This window comes from Parasteatoda tepidariorum, chromosome 2 (genome assembly GCF_043381705.1).
Source record: "Parasteatoda tepidariorum isolate YZ-2023 chromosome 2, CAS_Ptep_4.0, whole genome shotgun sequence".
In the NCBI taxonomy this organism is placed as follows: domain Eukaryota; kingdom Metazoa; phylum Arthropoda; class Arachnida; order Araneae; family Theridiidae; genus Parasteatoda; species Parasteatoda tepidariorum.
Genome location: NC_092205.1, coordinates 18,638,365 through 18,658,782, shown reverse-complemented (window position 1 = coordinate 18,658,782; position 20,418 = coordinate 18,638,365). Strand labels below are relative to the sequence as shown.

At 27.1% G+C, this 20,418-nt stretch overlaps 1 protein-coding gene across 1 annotated transcript; it reads left to right on the top strand.

The window, feature by feature from the left end:
* Positions 1-860: 860 nt before the first annotated feature.
* On the top strand, positions 861-19,437 carry LOC107442405 (N-acetylglucosamine kinase; the record flags this gene model as incomplete). Its single annotated transcript, XM_043043132.2, is given in 10 exon segments — positions 861-928; positions 1,010-1,094; positions 5,306-5,404; positions 7,932-8,073; positions 9,173-9,283; positions 10,840-10,952; positions 12,809-12,896; positions 14,884-14,984; positions 17,033-17,111; positions 19,159-19,437. Coding segments are annotated over 10 exon segments (1,017 nt in total). The 3' UTR covers positions 19,326-19,437.
* Positions 19,438-20,418: the final 981 nt, after the last annotated feature.

Genomic DNA, 20,418 nt, shown 5'->3' with positions numbered 1-20,418 from the left:
AACATACTCTTAATATCAAAATGACATACTTTTATTTAAAAACAAATAATAAACATAGCAAAGAAAACATTCATTTTTATTGTTACATTTATAAATATCTAAAAATTCGAAAACATTTTCGCCTAATTTCTTTTTTAAACACAAATCTCCTCTTTTCCAGTGTCTGTTTACGAAATAAATGTAAACACAATCCATCAATGAACCAATTGTTTCATCACACCAAATACGAGATTACGCGAGAACACAGACAGGCGTGCACAAAATTATTGAAATTTTTATTTTAATTCACAATAAACGCGATAACTTCCCAAATTCTTGCAACCATGAGTGATAGTCAACAGCCAATCACAATGCGAAAAGCCCATTGATCCGACGTTATCATTTCCTTGTTGCCATTCTGTAGTAGAAACTATGGTTTAAAATTAGTTACCAATTCCTTAAAAGATAGAGACCCAAGTTTTAGAGTGATGGATATGAAATTTATCTTTATCGAATTTTCGTAACTTGTTTTTATTATGTTGCTTTCTGTTTCTGAATTTTCAATCTATTTCATTTGCAACCTGCTTCCCAGTTTTTAGTTCGTTTATTCAACTTTACTCTTTGACCTACCAGGCATTAAATGATTGTTCCAGTTTAAATTTTTCATGATCAGTCGTGCTTTTTTCTTTTTTCGCTGAGATAAAAAAAAAATAACCATGTGATGCCGGCTGGTTTCGATTTCAATTGTGAAACTTGTCATCCCACTTCAGCGCGAAATTAATCATTTCTTTTTAGTAACGACCTAAAAACCTCAGGAATTTTAAGCCGTTTCAAACCTGATTGATCTTTCAAGCAAAGATAAACAAAAAGATAAGATAAAGATCGTGAAATATTTTAATTGTTGTGTCTTGTCAAATATGAAAATGAAATTATTTTGTGGAATTGAAGGGTGAAAATTATTTTATTTCCTATCCTTTAAATCGAATTTATTGTTTAATTTTTAATTAATTCTCATAAAATTTGTTTATAGGGGAGCAACTATAACTAAAGTAGTTTTGTTTAATGAAGATGGAGATGTTATTGCTTCAACTGAAGGTCCGTCAACTAATATTTGGGTAAGATAAGTTTACAAAACTGTTCGATTATTGTACGTGTGTTGACTAATTACTTTTTACAAAACTAATAACTGTACTATGACATTGATTTGTCTCGTTTGTAAAACATTACAAAAACTCGTCTGTTGTTTTTAATAGATGAGCTATTAAAACATGATTCTTAAAGTTGTACGCTTGTATTTCACAGTTTTGATGCTGTGGTACTTATGTAATATTTGCATGTTTGACTTTTATAAAATAATAATTTATAATTTAATTTTGTATAGTTTTCATATTTGTATGCTTATAACATTTTATATTATAGGGTAAGTGGCATTGCATAAATTTGACTATTTTATTAACTTATGATGTATAATACTTACAATTGCTGCACCGTAGGCTAATATTTCATTGTTTTAATGGTTGGCAATTTTACAAAAATAGATTAATTTGCTCTCTATTATTTAAATCTATTCTGTTTCTGTCATTTTTGTGTTATTTTATTACTTTTGTTTTGAATTAATTTTAATCTTTTTCAGCACTGTATTTTTGAAATTTAACTACACCTAAATTTTCTTTTGCATTCATAAATTACAGTTATTATTATTTTTTAGTGATATGTTATCCTTGTCCTCTATATGTACACATGTTTAGTGTATACTAGGAAATTTATCTTCATTTTTAAGGTACTTTCTTCTCTTCATTGTGTTAAACCCTTGTCATTAACATGACTCAGAAAGTAAACATATTTTAGTTATGTTTAGCAATAATACTTACAATGTTGAGTTCTTTACAATAAATAGCTGTAGATGAAGCTTTTAAAATCATAAAAAATTTGATTTGTCATCCTCATTCATTTCTTATCATGATTTCCATATATAAGAGGCATGAGCCGTAAGATTAATCAATATGAATTAAAATAGTGTTTGTTTTATCAATAATATTAAACATATACCCTGATATGAAGCTCTGCTAATTACATAATATTGTAATTAACTAACCTTTGAATTATGTAATCAGGGGTCTGTCCAGGCCGAATTTACTACCGTTTAGCGGTACCTTCACAAATTCAATTTTAGGTAAAACGGTAGTTTCACAAATTCAACTTTAGGAAAAACGGTAGTTTCACAAAATACTTTTTCTTAAAATTTTATTTTTGTATCCCTTAAAAAACAATAAATCTATATTTTTACCATGTTTTTGTATTGGTTTTTTAATATAATGTTTAATTTTTCACAAATTATGTCTAAATTTTCACAAAATAGGTACCTTTCAGAAAAACCTAGACAGACCCCTGGTAATGAATTTTTTCAAATTTTTTAGAAAATTTTGCACATTAATTATATGCATTTATGAAACACCCACATAAAATTTACATTTAATATAGATTTATTTGTATCCTAATCATGCTAAACTTTATTATATATTTGTACAGTGCATTAAAAAAGAAACATCGAAAATAGTTTTTGATTAAATAATTATATACTAATATCAGAGCTTATTATATTGTTATACCATACTTATTTTGAAAGCTCTGATTTTGTGAAATTGTCAAAAATCTGCTCATAATTTGTAAAGATAGGGTGCTATTTTTTAAAAAAAAAAAATCACCAACAGGTGATCAGTTCTGACATTTTGTTTAAAGCTCTGTTTTTATAATTTTGTAAAAAATCTAATCATAACCTATTAAATGTAAAATTACTGCGAAATTGATTTTTGATCTTGTAACTTTTTTTTTTATGAAAAGCAACAAAAAAAAAAAAATAATAAAATAAAAAAAATAATAAATAAATAAAGATAAATGTGTCTTTGAAAGAAAAGTTTTAAAATTATGAACTAAAGATGCTACTGACTGAATATTTCATATTTTTATGATGAAATATTATGTAAAGGATCAGTTTTCATTAAAATATTGTGTTAATAAGTTATTTTTTTTTTTGATAAAGTAATTTGTGAAGATTTCATTTGTACATTTTTCATTGCTTTTGATCAAACGATCACTTACTAAGATAAAATCTGTATAGTTCAAGGTTTAGGAGAAAACTTAAAGGTTAGTTACAGTTGCCACCTTCAGGTTGACTACATATATAACACATATTATTAAAAAAAATTTCAGTCATTTGATTGTTTCTTTGTTGGTTTCGTTATACAGTGAAACCTCTCGGTTGCATTAAATTTTACATCATAAAAATTAGCTTTGAAAGAAGAAAAGAGGTTTGCTTGTTTGAGATGTTTTTTTTTTAATAACTTTTTTCTAATTTAACTTTCAACTCTAGAAGTAAATCATTGATAGCATTGTCTTTGCACTCTGATTGCAACATAAAATTGTATCATCAAAAACAGCTCTCTAAATAAGAGCCTCACTTAAATATTTTGGATACATTTTAATCTACTTACGTGTTTTGTTAAATTTTTTGTTTTGATATTTTTCGTGTTTTCTTTTTTGACCTTTTCTGCATCTGGTGCAGATGTTTGCCGGTCACTGAAAGAGGTTTCAATACTTTCTCCTAAAGGTTTTCTTAAACACAAAGTCTACGGAAAAAATTCTGCGTCTCCCAAAATTAGTCTTAAATAGAGGTGGTCTTTCCGGGAGTTTTCACTGTAGTTATATATAAGCGGTAAGTGTCCGGTTTCGTTACAACAACATGGCGAACAGCAAAAGCTGTTTTCTATGTTTCTATTAGCTCAACCCTACACTAACAATAATAACATGTGAATGTAAAGAATTTTAAAATATGAAACCAGAAATTTTAATCAATAGTCTATGCAAGATCAAATTCCATCCAAGTTCACATTTACAGACCATATGTACCATATCACTATATTAACATCCATCTTTCAAAATTATTGGATTGAAAATGGCACGTCTTAAATGAATATGTGACTGTAATGTTTTAGGCAGTGCAAATCTCAAAAAGTAAATTTAAACTTAAAATTTAAATTGGGTCAAAAGGTGATTGACAAAATTAATTGGAAAGTTATTGCAAAAAAGTTAAGCTTTGAAATGTTCCACTTTCAATATACAGTTGGTTTTGTTGTTAGAAATTCTTATCAATCTGATAATTTGAGAAATAATAATGCCTTGACACTAATGCAACTGAAATAGTTTTGCAAATCGATTTCCTCAAATTTAAGATTTTCGCGTTTATCGTATACAGAGATAGTGATACTTTATGTAAATCTAAAAAGTTTCCTGCAATATCATCATCATTAGTTTTAATAAGATTTAAACAATTTGGATAAATTGAATGCAATAAACTTTAAAATTCAAGAAAATTAATGCATAAAATGTCATCACTATATCTGGAACATAAAAAATTGTGATTTATCTCTATATATAATTATTTTTCATGGTAAATTAAAATAGGTTATCCATAGTTGAACTAAAATTTCCTCCCATGGAAATACCATTAATTTGTGAGTAAAAAACAGTCATTATTAATCTAGTTATTATGTAAACAAAATTTTAAAATTCTAAAAATTCATCAAGACAATATTTAATTTGTGCTGAGACAAATTAAACTAAAAGAGAAATTGCTGGTAATAAAACTTCGATAGTAGTAAAAAGATTATCAAAATCAAAGGCGCTTATAGAAGCAATATCATTACAAGTTATTAGTGATTTTATTATTATATTTAAAAAAACCTTTGCGTTCTAATGTTATTGTTAGTGCAGGGTCCAGCCATTAACAACAGCTTTTGCTGTTTGCAATGTTGCTAAAACATAACCGTTCAAAGCTATGTTGTGTTGTTGGTTACTAATGAGTTACAACACTTTTTATCATTTATATATCTTTTTGTATTATTGTATATATAAATATGAAATTCCATAAATATTATTCATTTTAAATAATAATCTCATTCTAATCCTAAAAAAATAAGAATTGCATTTCACTTATGGTACATTTTCAGCATATGCTTATACCTAGAACAAATTTATAATTTAAATAATTTTGTTGTTCGAAATAATTATTAGTGATTTTATTATTATTATTTAATTTTAGTATATTGGCAGTTTCTAATGAATTATTTTTATAAAGTCTGGGTTCTACTCAAATAAGCTTGGTCATTTAGGGTTCCATAGCTAATAAAAATTGAGAAACACTGTTTTAAAATATCTAGAAATTTTTTCACATTCATTTTTTTATTTCTTTTTGTGCATGTAAAACTCATGAACTTTTGGATTATATTGGGGCACTATTGGGATTAATAAAATTGTTATATTTTTCTAGCTTGATGGTGTTGATGTTTGTCATAAAAGACTGTATGACTTAATTGAGAAAGCTAAAAGTCAGGCTACTTTAAGTAAAGAAGTAGTCTTAGATGGACTGGTATGGTATCTGTTCTTTTCTGTTTCATAAAATGATATTTTTAATTTATATGAACTTTTACTCTTAACTGAACTGGGATGTTACGCATTTAAATTCTTTTGTTAATAAAAATTTTCATGTGACTAACAGTGCTGGCCTTTTTTGTACATATTTCTTTTTTTTCTTCTTCTCCTCATCAGAATGCATTATATAAGAGGCAAATTATATGTTGATAAATTCCCATTTTTTTGTACTCATTTAGTGTAACATTAAAATAAATTGATGAGCCATACATTTTATGCTTGTTCGTGTTACTGAAAATTGTTTCTTATCAATATTTGGAATTATTAATTTCGGAATCTATTTTCTCTCCAAAACATGAGTTAAATAAAATTTTTTTCTAAAAATGTTTTTCTTTTTTTATTGAAAATTCCCGTGATAACAGTTTTGAATGCTTAGTGGAATTACAGTTTATGCTCATCAGTACAACCCCTTATTGTAATGACCATCCTAGTATAAGAACTGCTATATACTATTCCATTTGTTATTCCAAGGAAGCAATGCTATTCTAATGGCAATTACGATACTTTAATTAAGAAGTTCATGACAGCAATCAAATTTTTTCCCATTTTTTTTTCTCCATATCTGACAAAATCAATTAGAAAAACTAGTGTAAAACAAGATGCTTCTATAAACAAGTAGTTATTTGATAGCAAAGTAATAAAATAAATTATTTAAGTCATTATTCTTATGAAATATTTTGATTAGGTATTAAACAAATATGAAGCATTTTGTTCGAAAAATGATCAGATGCTTGTTGTGGCGATCATGATTTTTAGTGTAAAATTGTCTGAAATATAGATTACTTAATATATAACCAATTGAGAAAATTGCACTGATCTATGAAAATCAGCAGGATGCATAATGACCTTTGGCAGAATTTTTTCAGACTTTCTGCGACAAATCTCTCTAGCACTCATATCCTTCTGCAAGATAGTTTCAATAATAACAAAAAAGTAAGTTACCAATTTAAATTAAAAAATAAAATGAAAAGAAACACTGTGTTTACAAAAAAGGAAAGAAAAAAAACTTGTAATTATTTTCATTTAATATGTAATATTTTTTTATTTTAATATTATGAGCGATATTATCGCATTTCGTTGGGGGAGAAAACAGCACAAATTCTTTCCAATATCGCATTTTCAAAATCATAACATTAAAAAAAATAATTAAAAATCATGAAACTCTAACTGTAATTACCGGAAAACAAATTGACGACAAAGTCACTCCAATTGGACTCTTCAAAAGGGGTTACTCAAGTTCGTGTTTCGTTTCAAGATTTGGTTGTTGTAATAAATATCAGATTTTAAAAACTATATGGAAGTCTAAAGCAATAATTGCTGAAAAAATGATAGAAGCGTTGCCTTAAAAAGTAAGTACTCGAATGCTTGATTCGAATTTCCCGTATTCTCTGAAATATATCGGAATAATTAAAAACCACATGAAAATCAATATCTGTCAAAAATTTAATTGAACCACTCTATGGATTTACGATACTATGGGTGTAAATTGAGCGCCACAATATGTGATTATTTAAATGCGCAAATTAAACTGCAGAAATGAAAACCAAAATGTTTTTGAATAATATATAAAAATATCGGATTTAAAAACTATGGAGAAATCGATAGCAATAATTGCCAAAAATTCAATAAAATTATTGCCTTAAAAAGTAAACATTCAAATGCAGTATTTAAATTTTCTATATTGTTTGAAATGTGTCGGGATATTTTAAAAACCATGTGAAAATCAATATCAATAACTGCCTAAAATACAGAATTAAATATTACCTGTAAATTTCTGTAGAAAAGAAAGTAATTTTTGTTTTGTTTTTTAATACAAAAATCTTTCTGCTAGAACTCTGTAACGTTCTGCGACAATGTCACCATTTCTCTGTGATTCTGCCACAGGGGCATAATGTACCTATATTATGTATACATATTTGAATTTTGATATTTTTTCTTCTACATTAACTTTAAAAATTTGAATTTTATTCTGATTGAATAATAATGATAGATTTATTTTTTATAATATAATTTGTTAATGTTTCTTATAATAAATCATAATTATCAATACAACACATATACTTTGCAAACTAAATTTAATACTGCAAATATTATTATTAAGTTTAGTTTGTAAGCCAGTTCAATCTTGCAAACCTCCTTTTAAAAATAAACTGTATTTAGTAAACTTAAGATTTACTTGAAAAATTTCTTTCCCCTAACACTTTTATGAGTGTAACATGACTCTCTTTATAGTAAAAAATGTTTTCTTTTTTTGTTATAAAATATGCTTTTTTTTTTTATAAAAATAGTAAACAAATTTAAAAAATTAAACAAAGCCAAACGTGCTTTTTATTTATAAAATCAAACAGAAATACACCTATAGATTTTTGTTAATTTTTTAAAAAATATTGTTACAGATAAATTTATAAAACATGAGAAATTGTTAGCTTTAAGACAATTCATGCATCTTTTTTTTCTCTTTTCAGGGTATGTGCATGAGTGGTTGTGAGGAAGATGAGGCTAATAGAAAGTATGAGCGAGAATTTATGTCAAAATACCCTAATTTAACAAAAAGTTGTACAATTGCTAGTGATACTGTTGGCCCATTATATACTGTCAGTCCTAAGGGTATTCATTTTTTAATAACATTTGTGTATAATTATTCCTTTCTTTTTTATTTACTTGATTTTGATTAATCTAGACTCTGAAATGTAATGCAGAAAGGATTTTTTTAGCAAAATTTTTTTTCTTACACAGTAAGCATTTTCTTCCATATATTATTTAATTCTGGAATTTAGAACGCTGAAATATTCCCTTAATTAATTGATACAGAGTTTCTAGGAGGTCAGGAAAATGTGGAAAACTCAGAATTTGAATGTCAGTAAATTTTAATTTTGGGAAAGTAAATCAGTGAATTGTGCTGAAATAATGCAATTTTTGTCCAAAATCTGGTAAATAACTAATTATAAAAGTGACAAGAGCATTAAGTAATGAAAATTTTGCTTGTAAAAATCCTGCTGCAACATCTTTTTTTATTTTATAAAATTAACAAAATTGGAATAATAGATTTGGGAAGGAGGGATTTAACCATATTTTTAACTGTTAAGTAATGCTAAATTAGTAAAAATTAAGCTTTCTGTCTAAATTAATGTCTGTTCTTAATCATAAGTAAGATATAAGATTTTGAGATTTTCTAAAATTTTTCTAGCTTTGTGCAAAAAATTGCATTTAGCTATAATTTATTTACTTGAGTGTTATAAAATCTAATCTACCTTTGCCTAATAAATTTTTTTAGCAATATTTAATATTCGGCTTTTTTTTTAATATCAAACTGCAAGTTTCATGGCTTATTGACTGAAATGAAAAAAAAAAAAAAACTATATTTCTGCAGAAACATTACCGTTAAAATAGCAAAATCGTAATTATAAATTTTCTTGGAAAGTGTGGGAATTTTATTTCAGAAATTAAGTGGGAACCTTGTTATTAATTTTTTCCCCTGAATTATAGTATTAAGCTACTATAATTAGTTATTTTTTCGCCAAATTGTAGTATCAGTAAGTTTTCCTGAATTGTAATACTTGTATTAGGCAAATATAGTATAGCAATATACTATTTGTTTTTTTATATTTCATATTTTTGAGTTTCGTACTGAATGTGGCTCTAAATTACTTCTACTTATGATTTTTTTCATTGTAGTGTAATAATTCATAAAAATATATCCTTAAAGGTGGAATTGTTCTTATTGCTGGCACTGGATCGAATACATTGCTCATTAATCCAGATGGTACAACAGGACGATGTGGTGGTTGGGGTCATCTCATTGGAGATGAAGCATCTGGTAAAGCTTTTATTTTTATTTAAGTAATAATAGATACCGTAGAAGCCCTGTTGCCCATGACTTGCCTGCGCAGAAGTACTTTGATTTGTATTTTAATTATTTTCAAGAGATTTCTGTGATATTGTCAAAGTTTTTTATATATTGAATTTTAGTAAAAATTTAAAATCTGTCTTGCAGCCATTAAATCACACAAACTATCATAAGTTGAGTTAGAGGCATTTTACCTTAGTAGGTAGCAGAAGTATTAAAATTATTTCAATCTTTGTTGTGAGATAAGATAGAAAACTCATACCAATGCTCCATAACGTGCTGTACAGCATCTTCATGCACTTGCTGTACTACTTCCTCAAGCATTTCTGGAGCAATAGCCTGAATATTATATCATATATAAGCTATTGCTAAAAAAGGGCATGCTACGTCATCAATAATAGATATAACAGTATGTTGTTCCCTAGCACTGCTTATGTTTAAAATCTCTATAGCCATTTTAGAAAACATAAAAAATAAATCTAAATGAATACTTAATGTATAACTAACTTTGAATGCTTCTTAAACTATTACTTAAAACTACCTAACAAAATGAAGGGTAATAAATACTTAGTTGTAACTAATTATTTAACACGACTTAAAATTTTTAAGACAATCTAGTGAAAGAAATCTAAATAAGTACTTAACCTTTAACTAATTATTTAACATTGCTCATATTATTACTTAAGATAACCTTACAAAATGACAAAATTCGCAGTTCTCCAAACAACCTTTAAAGATGAAATATTAAAAAATCCTTCCTTTGTGTGTCTGCAAGGTGATAGAGACCCATTGTCCAAATTTCACGTTTCTGGCTTCAGTAGCTTAGGCTCCGAGATGGAGAATGTCTGTCAATCAGGACATGTCTTTTTACGTGTATAGATAACAAGTTAAAAATTACTGGCCTTCCACTATTAAGACCAAAGAAATTTTATTAGGAAAATACATGTTTCTTCTACTTGAATGAGTGCTATTATACAATAAAAGTTTTTATTAATTTCTGATATCAATAGAGAAAAAAGAAACTTTGCCTTTTTTGACAACTTCAACCCTTCATTTTTTAAAGCAATGTCTGGTCAACTAATTAGTTATCTTTTAATCAAACGAAAAGTTCTGCTACTTATAAAATTCTTGTCTCACACTTCAAAAGAATGTGCTTTTCGTTGACCACTTATCTATTGTGCCCTTTTGTTTTTCCCTTCTTGAACTATTTAAATCAATATTCACTTTCATCAATAAGTTGTACAACTTTTCCTTTTCTTCTTTTTGCAAGACTTATTGTTCAAGCATTTTTGCTGTAGACATATCAGCCTTTCTTAAAAGTTTTCAGTTACATAATTAATCTACATGTGTAGGTAGAAGCAACTTATTCTTGTGTATTTTAAAACAAAATATCGAGAGAAAAAAAACATCTTTTTTTTTTTTTAGTGTATCATGGTCCTGTTCTATTTTGTTGAAAAAATAGTTCATATTTATTTTTATTGCTGTTTTTAAAGTGAATGAGATTAAAGATATAATATTGTTTTCAGCTATGTGGATATCCATGAAAGCTGTGAAAGCAGTTTTTGATGATGAAGATAATTTAAACAAGTCTCCCTATGATGTGGCCAAGGTGAAAGAATTAATGCTGCAGCATTTCGAAGTAGGGAAATAATACTACTTAGGTCATCTACAATTATCCATTGCTTTATATATTACAAAATTAATATTTTTTCATTTTACAAATATATTTATTCTCGAATACATTTTTTTAAGAATATATGTTTATTCATGAATATTTTCATTGTAAAAATTTTTCTTTAAAAATTTAATTCTTGGTTTTTGTGTTTTGCAGCTATGTTCTTATGGTTCACAAACTTGCAAACATTGTGGTTCACTTTTTAGAAATCAAAAACTATAGTGATTAACTTTATTTTGGACACATTGATTTTTTTTTATGCAAATGCTCTTTATAAATGCTTTATTACTAAGAGTATAAGATTTTATAGATGCAGTCTATGCTCTTTAGTATAACTCCCATTACTCTATCATTGTAATGACCAATGCAAAAAAATATATTTTGTTATTCCATAGCCCCAATGTTATTCTAATGTCTATTAGAATGTTCACAGAGAGCCGTTCATTCCAATATAGCAACTGCAGTTTATTTTGTTTAGAAAAAGTTTCAGCAAAATGATTTAAACCTTTACAGACGTGCCAACCTAGCAAAATGAACATTCAGGAGTTTCCCTAACAAGAATTCAGGAGATTTCAGGAGGGGTAAAAAAAGGTGCATGGTATGCAACATTTGGCACTTCTAAGGAATTTTAAGTAAAAAATTTATTAAATATAAGAATGCAAGAAATTTTACACACAAATAGAGCAATAATTGTTTAAAAATATTAAATGGAAATAAAATAATTAAACACAGATTTAGCAACACAAAACTATATTAGGTAGATACTCTTTAAATAAATACCATTTCCTTAATAAAACATTATTCAAAAACCCGACACTGTAATAAAAATACACAAAAACTTTTAAAAAATAAACAAATTGAATAAGTATTTTATTTTAAAAAACCAATTCAATACTAATGTCTGTACAATAAAGAACCAATTATCCGGGATGCTCGGGACCATCGCTATCCCGGATGTCTTAATTTCCCGGTTTCCTGGATCGACAAAAAAGTGTCGTTAATCGATGTTTTATCAAACCCAAATTACAAGGAAAAAATGTAAACACATTTTAAAGTAAGAGAAAAAAGAAAAGCACTCCTAAATCTAAAAAGGAAAAAAATTGTAGAAAAATAAAATTTAAAAGAATAAAAAAATTTGCAAGTTTAGACAAGAAAAACAAGTTTAAAAAATAATTACGATTCCTAAATCAACTAATAAACAAAACCAATGATTAAATAACGCAATATATTTCATGGGGGGGGGGCGAAAATAAAAGGAAAACCTATTAATCTAAATAAAAACAACACTTGAAAATTATCGAACCGAAACGATAGTTAAAAAACGGCACTAGCATAAATATTAAAACCTAGAACAAGGCAAGATCAACGGACTTTAAAAAAAAAAAAANATTGCTTTTTTAAAATTCTCTAGTGAGTATTTTGGTACACTCACACAATATAACGACTTCATATTATAATGTCGGTTTTATTTGGACCACAAGGGTTTTTTATATTGAGCTTCAACTGTGTTATTTAACCTCGAACTTGTGTATTTTTTTGTTGGGGAAAAATTGATTTAATAAGTAAATTATTCAATTTTGGATGTTTCTCATTTAAAGTAACTTCAAAATTTTTTATTTATTGTTTTGATGTTACATAATAAATATTACATAACATGTTTTGATGTTATATAATATTTATTAGTTGATTTATTTTTGAAAATGGAATTTTGCTTATAGAATTAGAAATTAAAAATAACTACTGCTTTATTCCAATGCTCTTTGGTAAATGAAATTTCATTTTTTTCTCAGTCAGTTAATTCTTTTTCCTTTAAATTTTAGATTAGCGATAAATTTGGAATACTGGAGCACTTTTACACCAATTTCAATAAATCTAGATTTGCAGGACTTTGTAAAAAACTGGCTGCTGGTAAATACATTAATAAACAAAGTTTTGATGTTGTATTATTGCGTTTGTGTAAAAGGTTTAATAATTTTTTTATTGTTGATTGAATTGAAATTATAACATTTTACATTGATCTGTGGGACCTATAATAATAAACAACAAATATTTTTGAAATTTTCATTTGGTAATTTTTTTAGTAATTAAATTTTCTTTTAAAATCCCCCGGTTATAAAAGCTATGAAGAAATTAACACATTAAAACATTAAAGCAATAAATTAGAACATTAAAGCATATGTAAAAAAAAAAGAAGAAAAAAAAACTGAATTTTTCAAGTTGTGAAAATGTTCTAAACTACAGAAGCAACTATGATCTGGATAATAATATAGTGATCCCCATTGGTAATTCAGGAGAAGGGTCAAACGATTTAAAGTCATTAATGTTAAGTTTTTCTTTATTTACTATATCTCTAGAACTTTCGTGGTATCTCGAATGCACACATTCTCCATGGGTATTGCTAAATGAGCAACAGCAATCGTCAATGTAGGTTAAGTGACATGCCTTTTCCAATCATCTTCATTGTATTGGTATTTCTGACACTTCTGATTGCCCTCTGTGTTCCACAGGTGATGCTGTGAACTTTTACTTGGCAGTTTGACTCTGAGCAGCAATACTAATTCTCTAATCATTGACAATTTTCGCATGAAGGTTAACTTTGTATTGGAGCTGCTAGAAGGAAAATTTCCTTTGTGGTCAGCTGTTCGGTGTAGGAAGAAAAATATTGCCGGAACTGTTTACTCAAATTTATTGTTTTACTTTATTTTGAATAAGTAACAAATAATTTGGTGTGAATAAATGAAAATCAAAAATAAGTAAAAAAAAGTTTTTTAAAGTTTTGGTTTAATATTATAAAAATTGTTGCCACACCTATTATTTTGATTAAAAAAAAGTATTTCTATTTAAAAGATAAAAGAAATTTTTGTGTCTTATTATATAACTTAATAATGACTATAAATTAATTTAATAAAATCGAATCATGATGTTGCATTACCTGTTAAAAATTATGACGTAATACAGGGCTAAAAAAACAGCCCGTCCGCGACTGTCAAAAATTCTCCGCGGACAACTAATTTCTCGAATCGGACGTCCGCGCGGACGGCCATTTTCCCGTTAATGTTCGTGATACATTTTCAATTTTTGTTATCTTACAAGAGTCTTGTAAGTTACAAGGCAGCAAAATGACCCACAATACAGCAACATACTGCGCATATATTGATGTTTTCTCTGTCTGGGCGTACTGCAGCTGTTAAAAGGGGCTTTGCAGCAATAAATTTACAAAAAAACACAATACGTACTGGTCTTAAACAAGAAGCTTTAAAAGCAATTATGAACATCTACCTAAATGGAAAACCCCTTTCAGATTTCTGTTCAGAAATCTCTGTAAATCATTGGCTTGATTGTGGAACTGGCAAACGTCATATTTGATTCATTTAAAAAACGCAGTACCCTCGAATAACTTGACATTCCAGATAACTTGACCCTTGTCATTTAAATTATTTCATAAAAGAAATACTAGGTTACTATTAGTAACCTAGTATTTCTTTTATTACTGTGTAATGTAATCCTAGTAGCGACTAATTCATTGTGCAATTTATATAAATGTTTGTAATAAATAGGAGAAAATTATATTTTTATTTATTTAAAAGCGATGGGTTAGTTTCAGTGGAGGACGGGTGCATTGTTGAATAAGCCGTCCTCGGGGACGGGTAAAATTTCTGAGTTTTTTCGAGCCCTGACGTAATATAAATTATTAATTATGCTAAAATTTTAAAACATTTAGCCACATTTATATTAATATTTGTGGGGATTAAATGTATTATTTTAACTGCCCTTATTTATTTGAGAAATTAGGCTAAACTTGTATTACTAGTTCTGAGTAAAAACTTGCTAATTGATTATTTATGAAAATTCTTTTAAACTATAGGAAGCTAATTATCATTAATTTTAATGTTAGCTGCTTCTGAAGGAAAAGATCCACTTTGCTGTAATTTGTTCTATGAAGCTGGTGTAGCTTTAGCTAAAATGGTCATAGCACTCAAACCAAAAATTCATGAAGTAAGTAAGAGAATTAGCTTTGAATAGTTATAATGTTAAGTTTGTTCCTTAAAGCTATGCTAAACTAAGCTCTGCTTGTGATCAAATTTTGAAGCTTGGAAGTTTCATGGTTTCTAGAATTTTGTGTTGTGTTGATCGTTTCACTTATCTTTAAACTACCAACTACTAATTATGATAATGTTAGTCTGAAACAAATCAATTTTAAAATGCTTTAAATTAATTTTTTTACACACACAAAATATGCACTCGAGTGTTTATTATTGACAGAACTTTTTGCAGCATTAGAACTAATGACAAACAAATGAATCAATTTCGAATAGCTGAACTTTTGGAATTTTAACCTCTTAACAAATAATGAAACAAATAGTGGGGAAAGTTAGTAGTTCTTACTTAGTTGAGGAATTTTTCTTTGGGCAAATTTCATTGTTTACACCCACAAAGCTAGTGTGGTTTATAGAGAATTGCAGTTTATAGATTTGCATTGTATAGATCTTATTCGGCATACATATTAAAATTATATCTATTAAAACTTAATGCACTTATTTCCAACAAAATCTGACTTATTTGCAACAAAATAGGATTTATAAGATTCTTCAACCCTGGAAAAAACCACACCAGAAGAAATAGGTTTCTTTCAAACCAATTACTAAATTCTCAAATCACCTACTTAACATACACACTACTACTAATTACTAATAGTATACTAATTTTTATAATTAGATACCATCAAGCATGAGCAATCAAATCAACTCGGAAATAATATATGTAGATTTTAGAATTCTGTATGAAACAAAAATAAATACTATGAGAACTGTTTTTTTAAGGAGATATGAAAAACTTTTTAACTTTCTCGTGCTATAGTCAAAAAATTTTTGGAAATATTCAAAAGAATGATTTATGAAATCAGCAGTAGAATTGGAAAAAAAAATATATAGATCTTTTTTATAAATCTTTAAAAATATAAATTTTCTCAGAGAAGAGCAAAAACTTTTTGTTGTTGTTAAAGCAAAGTTTTTCTAGCATTAATTCAAAAAATTTTTTCAATCGAAAAAATTGTGACCATATGGTTTAAGTTAGCAAGGTTTTGAGTGTTTAAATTTAATTTGTTTAAATTTAACCATTCTTATAATACTTGATGCAAATTAATTATTTTTTTTCACTTTCGTCCAATCTCCCTATTTTTTTAAAATTTCTTCCTGTGTCATGGAAGAAATAGGTTTCTTTTGTAGGTAATGTTAATCCTACTTAAAAATTACGATATTCAATGCTGTATGAAAATAATTTCGATTTAAATAAATGATTTTATTTTAATAATCGAAGTGGTTTTTAATCCTGTTAACTCTGTAAAATTATCAACACACTTTTAGAAATGGAAGTTGACTTTATACAAGTAGTTATACTTTACAGGACTCAGAATGATTCTCAAATATGAAATTATTAAAAATCGGCACATTAGGGTTAGCAAAATAATTTTTTAAGTAAGAAAAAAAAATACAAAACAGTAAGCAAAATTTTATGTATCGTTTTTGAAGTCAATTCTAGTAAGGTTAGGATTAAAAACATTAAAACCAGTTTATTTCTCTGATGAAATTAAAAAATATTTTTAATTACTTCTCTTAACATTGATAATAACTTACTCTGACATCTTTCAGTTTTATGAAAGCCATGAATAATTTTAATAGTTTCTTTTTACAAAGATGGACAATTTGTGGATTAATTTATTACATTTTGAAAAGATTAATTTTTTCTCAATTATAAAAAGAATTAACTGTTTTCTATTCACTTTTATTTTTAACAAGGGTTCTAAAAAATTCATTTTAAAGATAATGAGTAGATCACACCTTTACTAAATTTAACGTTAAATAATTTAACGTTTTCCTTAAATAATTAACGTTTAACTAATTTAACGTTTCAAGTGTAATGCTTTGCTTTGTAAATTTTACTTATTTTATCAATTGTTTGAGTTAATGTATAACCTAATTTGTATATTTTTAAAGGTGGCATAGGATGGAAACAAAATAATTAAAAATAAAACCTTTTTTTTTCAGGATTTGTTGAAATGTCAATTTGGTTTACCCATTGTCTGTGTTGGATCTGTCTTCAAAAGTTGGCACTTATTAAAAAATGGTATTTACTCTTCTCAATCTGAAATTATTCAGGGGGACTGTGAATGTTTCTTTACTTTTTGTATAAAAAAGAGAGTTATTAATTATTTTATTAGATTATTTTTTAAAGCAGAGTTTATGCATTAAGTTTAAATTTATTTAATGTGTCATTATTCATAAATTGTTTAATTATAAATAATAGTTAAATTTACAAACAAACAAGATCTGACACCTGAAGCAAAAACGTATCTTAATTTTGTTTAACAGTAGTGGGCAATAAAATTGTATGAAAATTTAAGCACAGATTTGCTTGATTAAAACTTTTTTTAATGAGCTTGCCTCATCTATAATGATTACTTACTGTTCCTTATCTTGAAAGAACATTTGACCGTAAGATGATTCTGCTCTTTAACCCAGTGATAGATGAAATTTGCCTGACATGGGCAAACAAAACTTATTACGTCATCTACAAGATACATCGACTGATTTTGGCAAAATATCTAATATTTAACCTATAAAAATTACATACATATTAAAAATAATTAACAAGTTTTTGTTTTCCTAGAAATAATAGACCTTACTTATGGTATTACATTGTATATTTAAGACAATGATTTTCTTAAAAAAAACCCTATTTTATTTGTTGCACTTCTTTGAATGAGTAAGGATCACTGATGTCATGGTCGCCAATATCAGGAGTACGTCTGACTGAGCTTAGTGTAAACTACGTTTCTATAAACTAGGTGCAGCTTTTAATTTTTAGGGCTGATCTGGCATCTCCTGAAAGTTATAAAGTAACATTCGAGTTACTGCAATTCACTTCTGTTAATGTTTTAGAAACAAGTTTTAAAGCCTTATGGAGTGCTCTTCAATTCCACCGCTTTTACAACCTTGTTTCTTTAGCAAGTGTTTTAACTTAAAAAATAAAAAAGTCTGTAATAGATTTGTCTGAATAATATATTGAAAGATTCATATCCATCAATAAAAACTAAAAATTTTCTTAAGGAACAAAGTTTAAAAGATATCAAAAACGTTAAGAAAACTCAGATATCAATAATAGAGATGACTTAAAAAGTTTTTCGCATACTTACAATGCAAAGTATAGAAGCTGGCAGCTATTTTGAAGTATGTATGGGAACATAATTCACATTTAACCTCTTCAGGACAGGTGATTTGTACAGAATGCATTTGTGACTCGTCTGTTCCGAAGAGGTTTTTATACTTTTAGGAGTTATAAAGATTATTTTTAGGAGTTTTTAGAACTTGCGTTTTTACATATATATATACAGTCGGACTTCTATTTAACGAACTTCCATTTTCAGAATTTCTCTATTTTGCTATTTTTTTTTGCGAGGAACCAAGAACATTCAAGAAATTTCTTCGTAAAATAATTTCCAAATAGCAAATTGAATTTTCTATTTAACGAACTTTTCTTTGAAATCCACTTTCCCTATTTCCCAAAATATATCAGAAAATTTCAAACTTTTTAATGCATTTTATGGGGGAAATTACCTTGAATTGATTTTCAAGGCTGCTTAACTTTTAGAGAAAGCAGTGAATTCTCTTTCAAACAAAAAAATAAGACAAAATTAACAGATTTTATCAGTAGCAATTAAACTTAAGAACGCGTGTGGTAATGTATGTTTAAAATTACTTTTATAATAAATGCAGCTATAATTTTCATAAATTTAGCTTTTTTAAGTTTAAAATGTATGAAGCTGTAACACTGGATAATGTTTTGCTCTATTCTTGCTTTCCATGCAGATTTCTTTTATAGTTAAGATTTATAAAATAAATAGTAGATACTAGTTTACAAGATAAAGCTGTATCAATTACTATCTTAATTATGCCATACCTAGTGTTTATGAATTTAAAACCTCTTTTTTTGTTGTTTAAGTATTTCAAAAGGTGATTTTCTATTTAACGAATTTTCCATATTATTATCGGATTTAGCGACTTCGTTAAATAGAGGGTTCGGTTTTATTTTCTTTTACTTAGTTGTGTAAAAAACTGTAACCCTCTGTATAATTTTTTTTAGTTGTTTGTTTTATCATTTTTCTTTTTTTCAGGATTCATAGACACGATTATTTCACACTATGACAAATTCACTTTAATGACCTTAAATTGCTCATCAGCTCTGGGGGCTGCCTACCTGGGTGCCAAAGCAACAGGATTCTCATTGCCAATCAAACACGAAAAGAACTCTTCCATTTTGTACTCTCATGGTACAAGCTAAGTTTTTTTACTCTAAGGAATAATTGGTTTTATTTGTGAGTGATTTTTGTTGATTTGTTGCTGAAGTATCATTAAATTAAGTACAATCGAATAAATTTTTTAAGTTTTGTTGACTTCTTTTCTGTTGTTTAATGTTAATGTATAAACATGGTGTGTAGCGTTTTTAAAAAGTGCTTATTTTAGATTTCGTTTTTTAAAAGTCCTTAAAGGTGCTTTTAAAAAGTGCTTAATTTTCCCTTTTCAAAAATGAGTTTTTTTATTCAACCACAATCCATTTTAGCGAGCTGTCGGTCCGTAATGATAGTGGCAATCATTCTGCATGTTTGACGAAATACTTGCGAGTTCGCATGAGCGTCTACTGAGCTGGGTTTGGTGAGATTATTGAACTCTCATGTGCAACTCTGCTGCATTTTGCAAGATATTCTCAAGTTTGAAATCAGGTTTCATTTTCCACCCTTTGCTATTGAACCGAAAAGTCTCTTGATCACTTTATAATGGCTAATATAATCAAGAAAAGAGTTCTTTGACAAAAATAGTTATTTTATCATGATCATGTAAAGTCCTTGAAAATTATTTTGCATTTTGTTAATGTATATAGTGCTTAAAAGGTGATTAATTTTTGTTGAAAGATTTGTCAACTCACCCTGATAAATCAACAAAACATTTTATTCATGTGTATCATACAGCAGCATTTTTGGCTAAGGAGTCCTAAATGACTGCAACAATATAAAAAAGAAAGTCCATTATTAGTTGTGAATAGTACACTAACAATAAAAGAAAACTGATTCTTCTCATTATTTTGTAAATATTTAATGTGAAAAATGAAATATTTAACATTATGAATTTGTTCTTGGTATATGCATTTGTAGTGAAAATGAATAAAAATAGTTATAATTATATTATTTTCAAAAACTGTTATAAACAATGAAAAGTCATCAGAGGAAATTAATTATTTGTTCTTGAATTCAGTTATTTTATTTTAAATTTACAAGATTGATGAGAAATACTTATGAAACTTTTTTTATAAATTATAATCATTCTCATAATTCAATATTTTGTTATTGAAAAGAATTGATTTTAAATGTAAAAAAAAA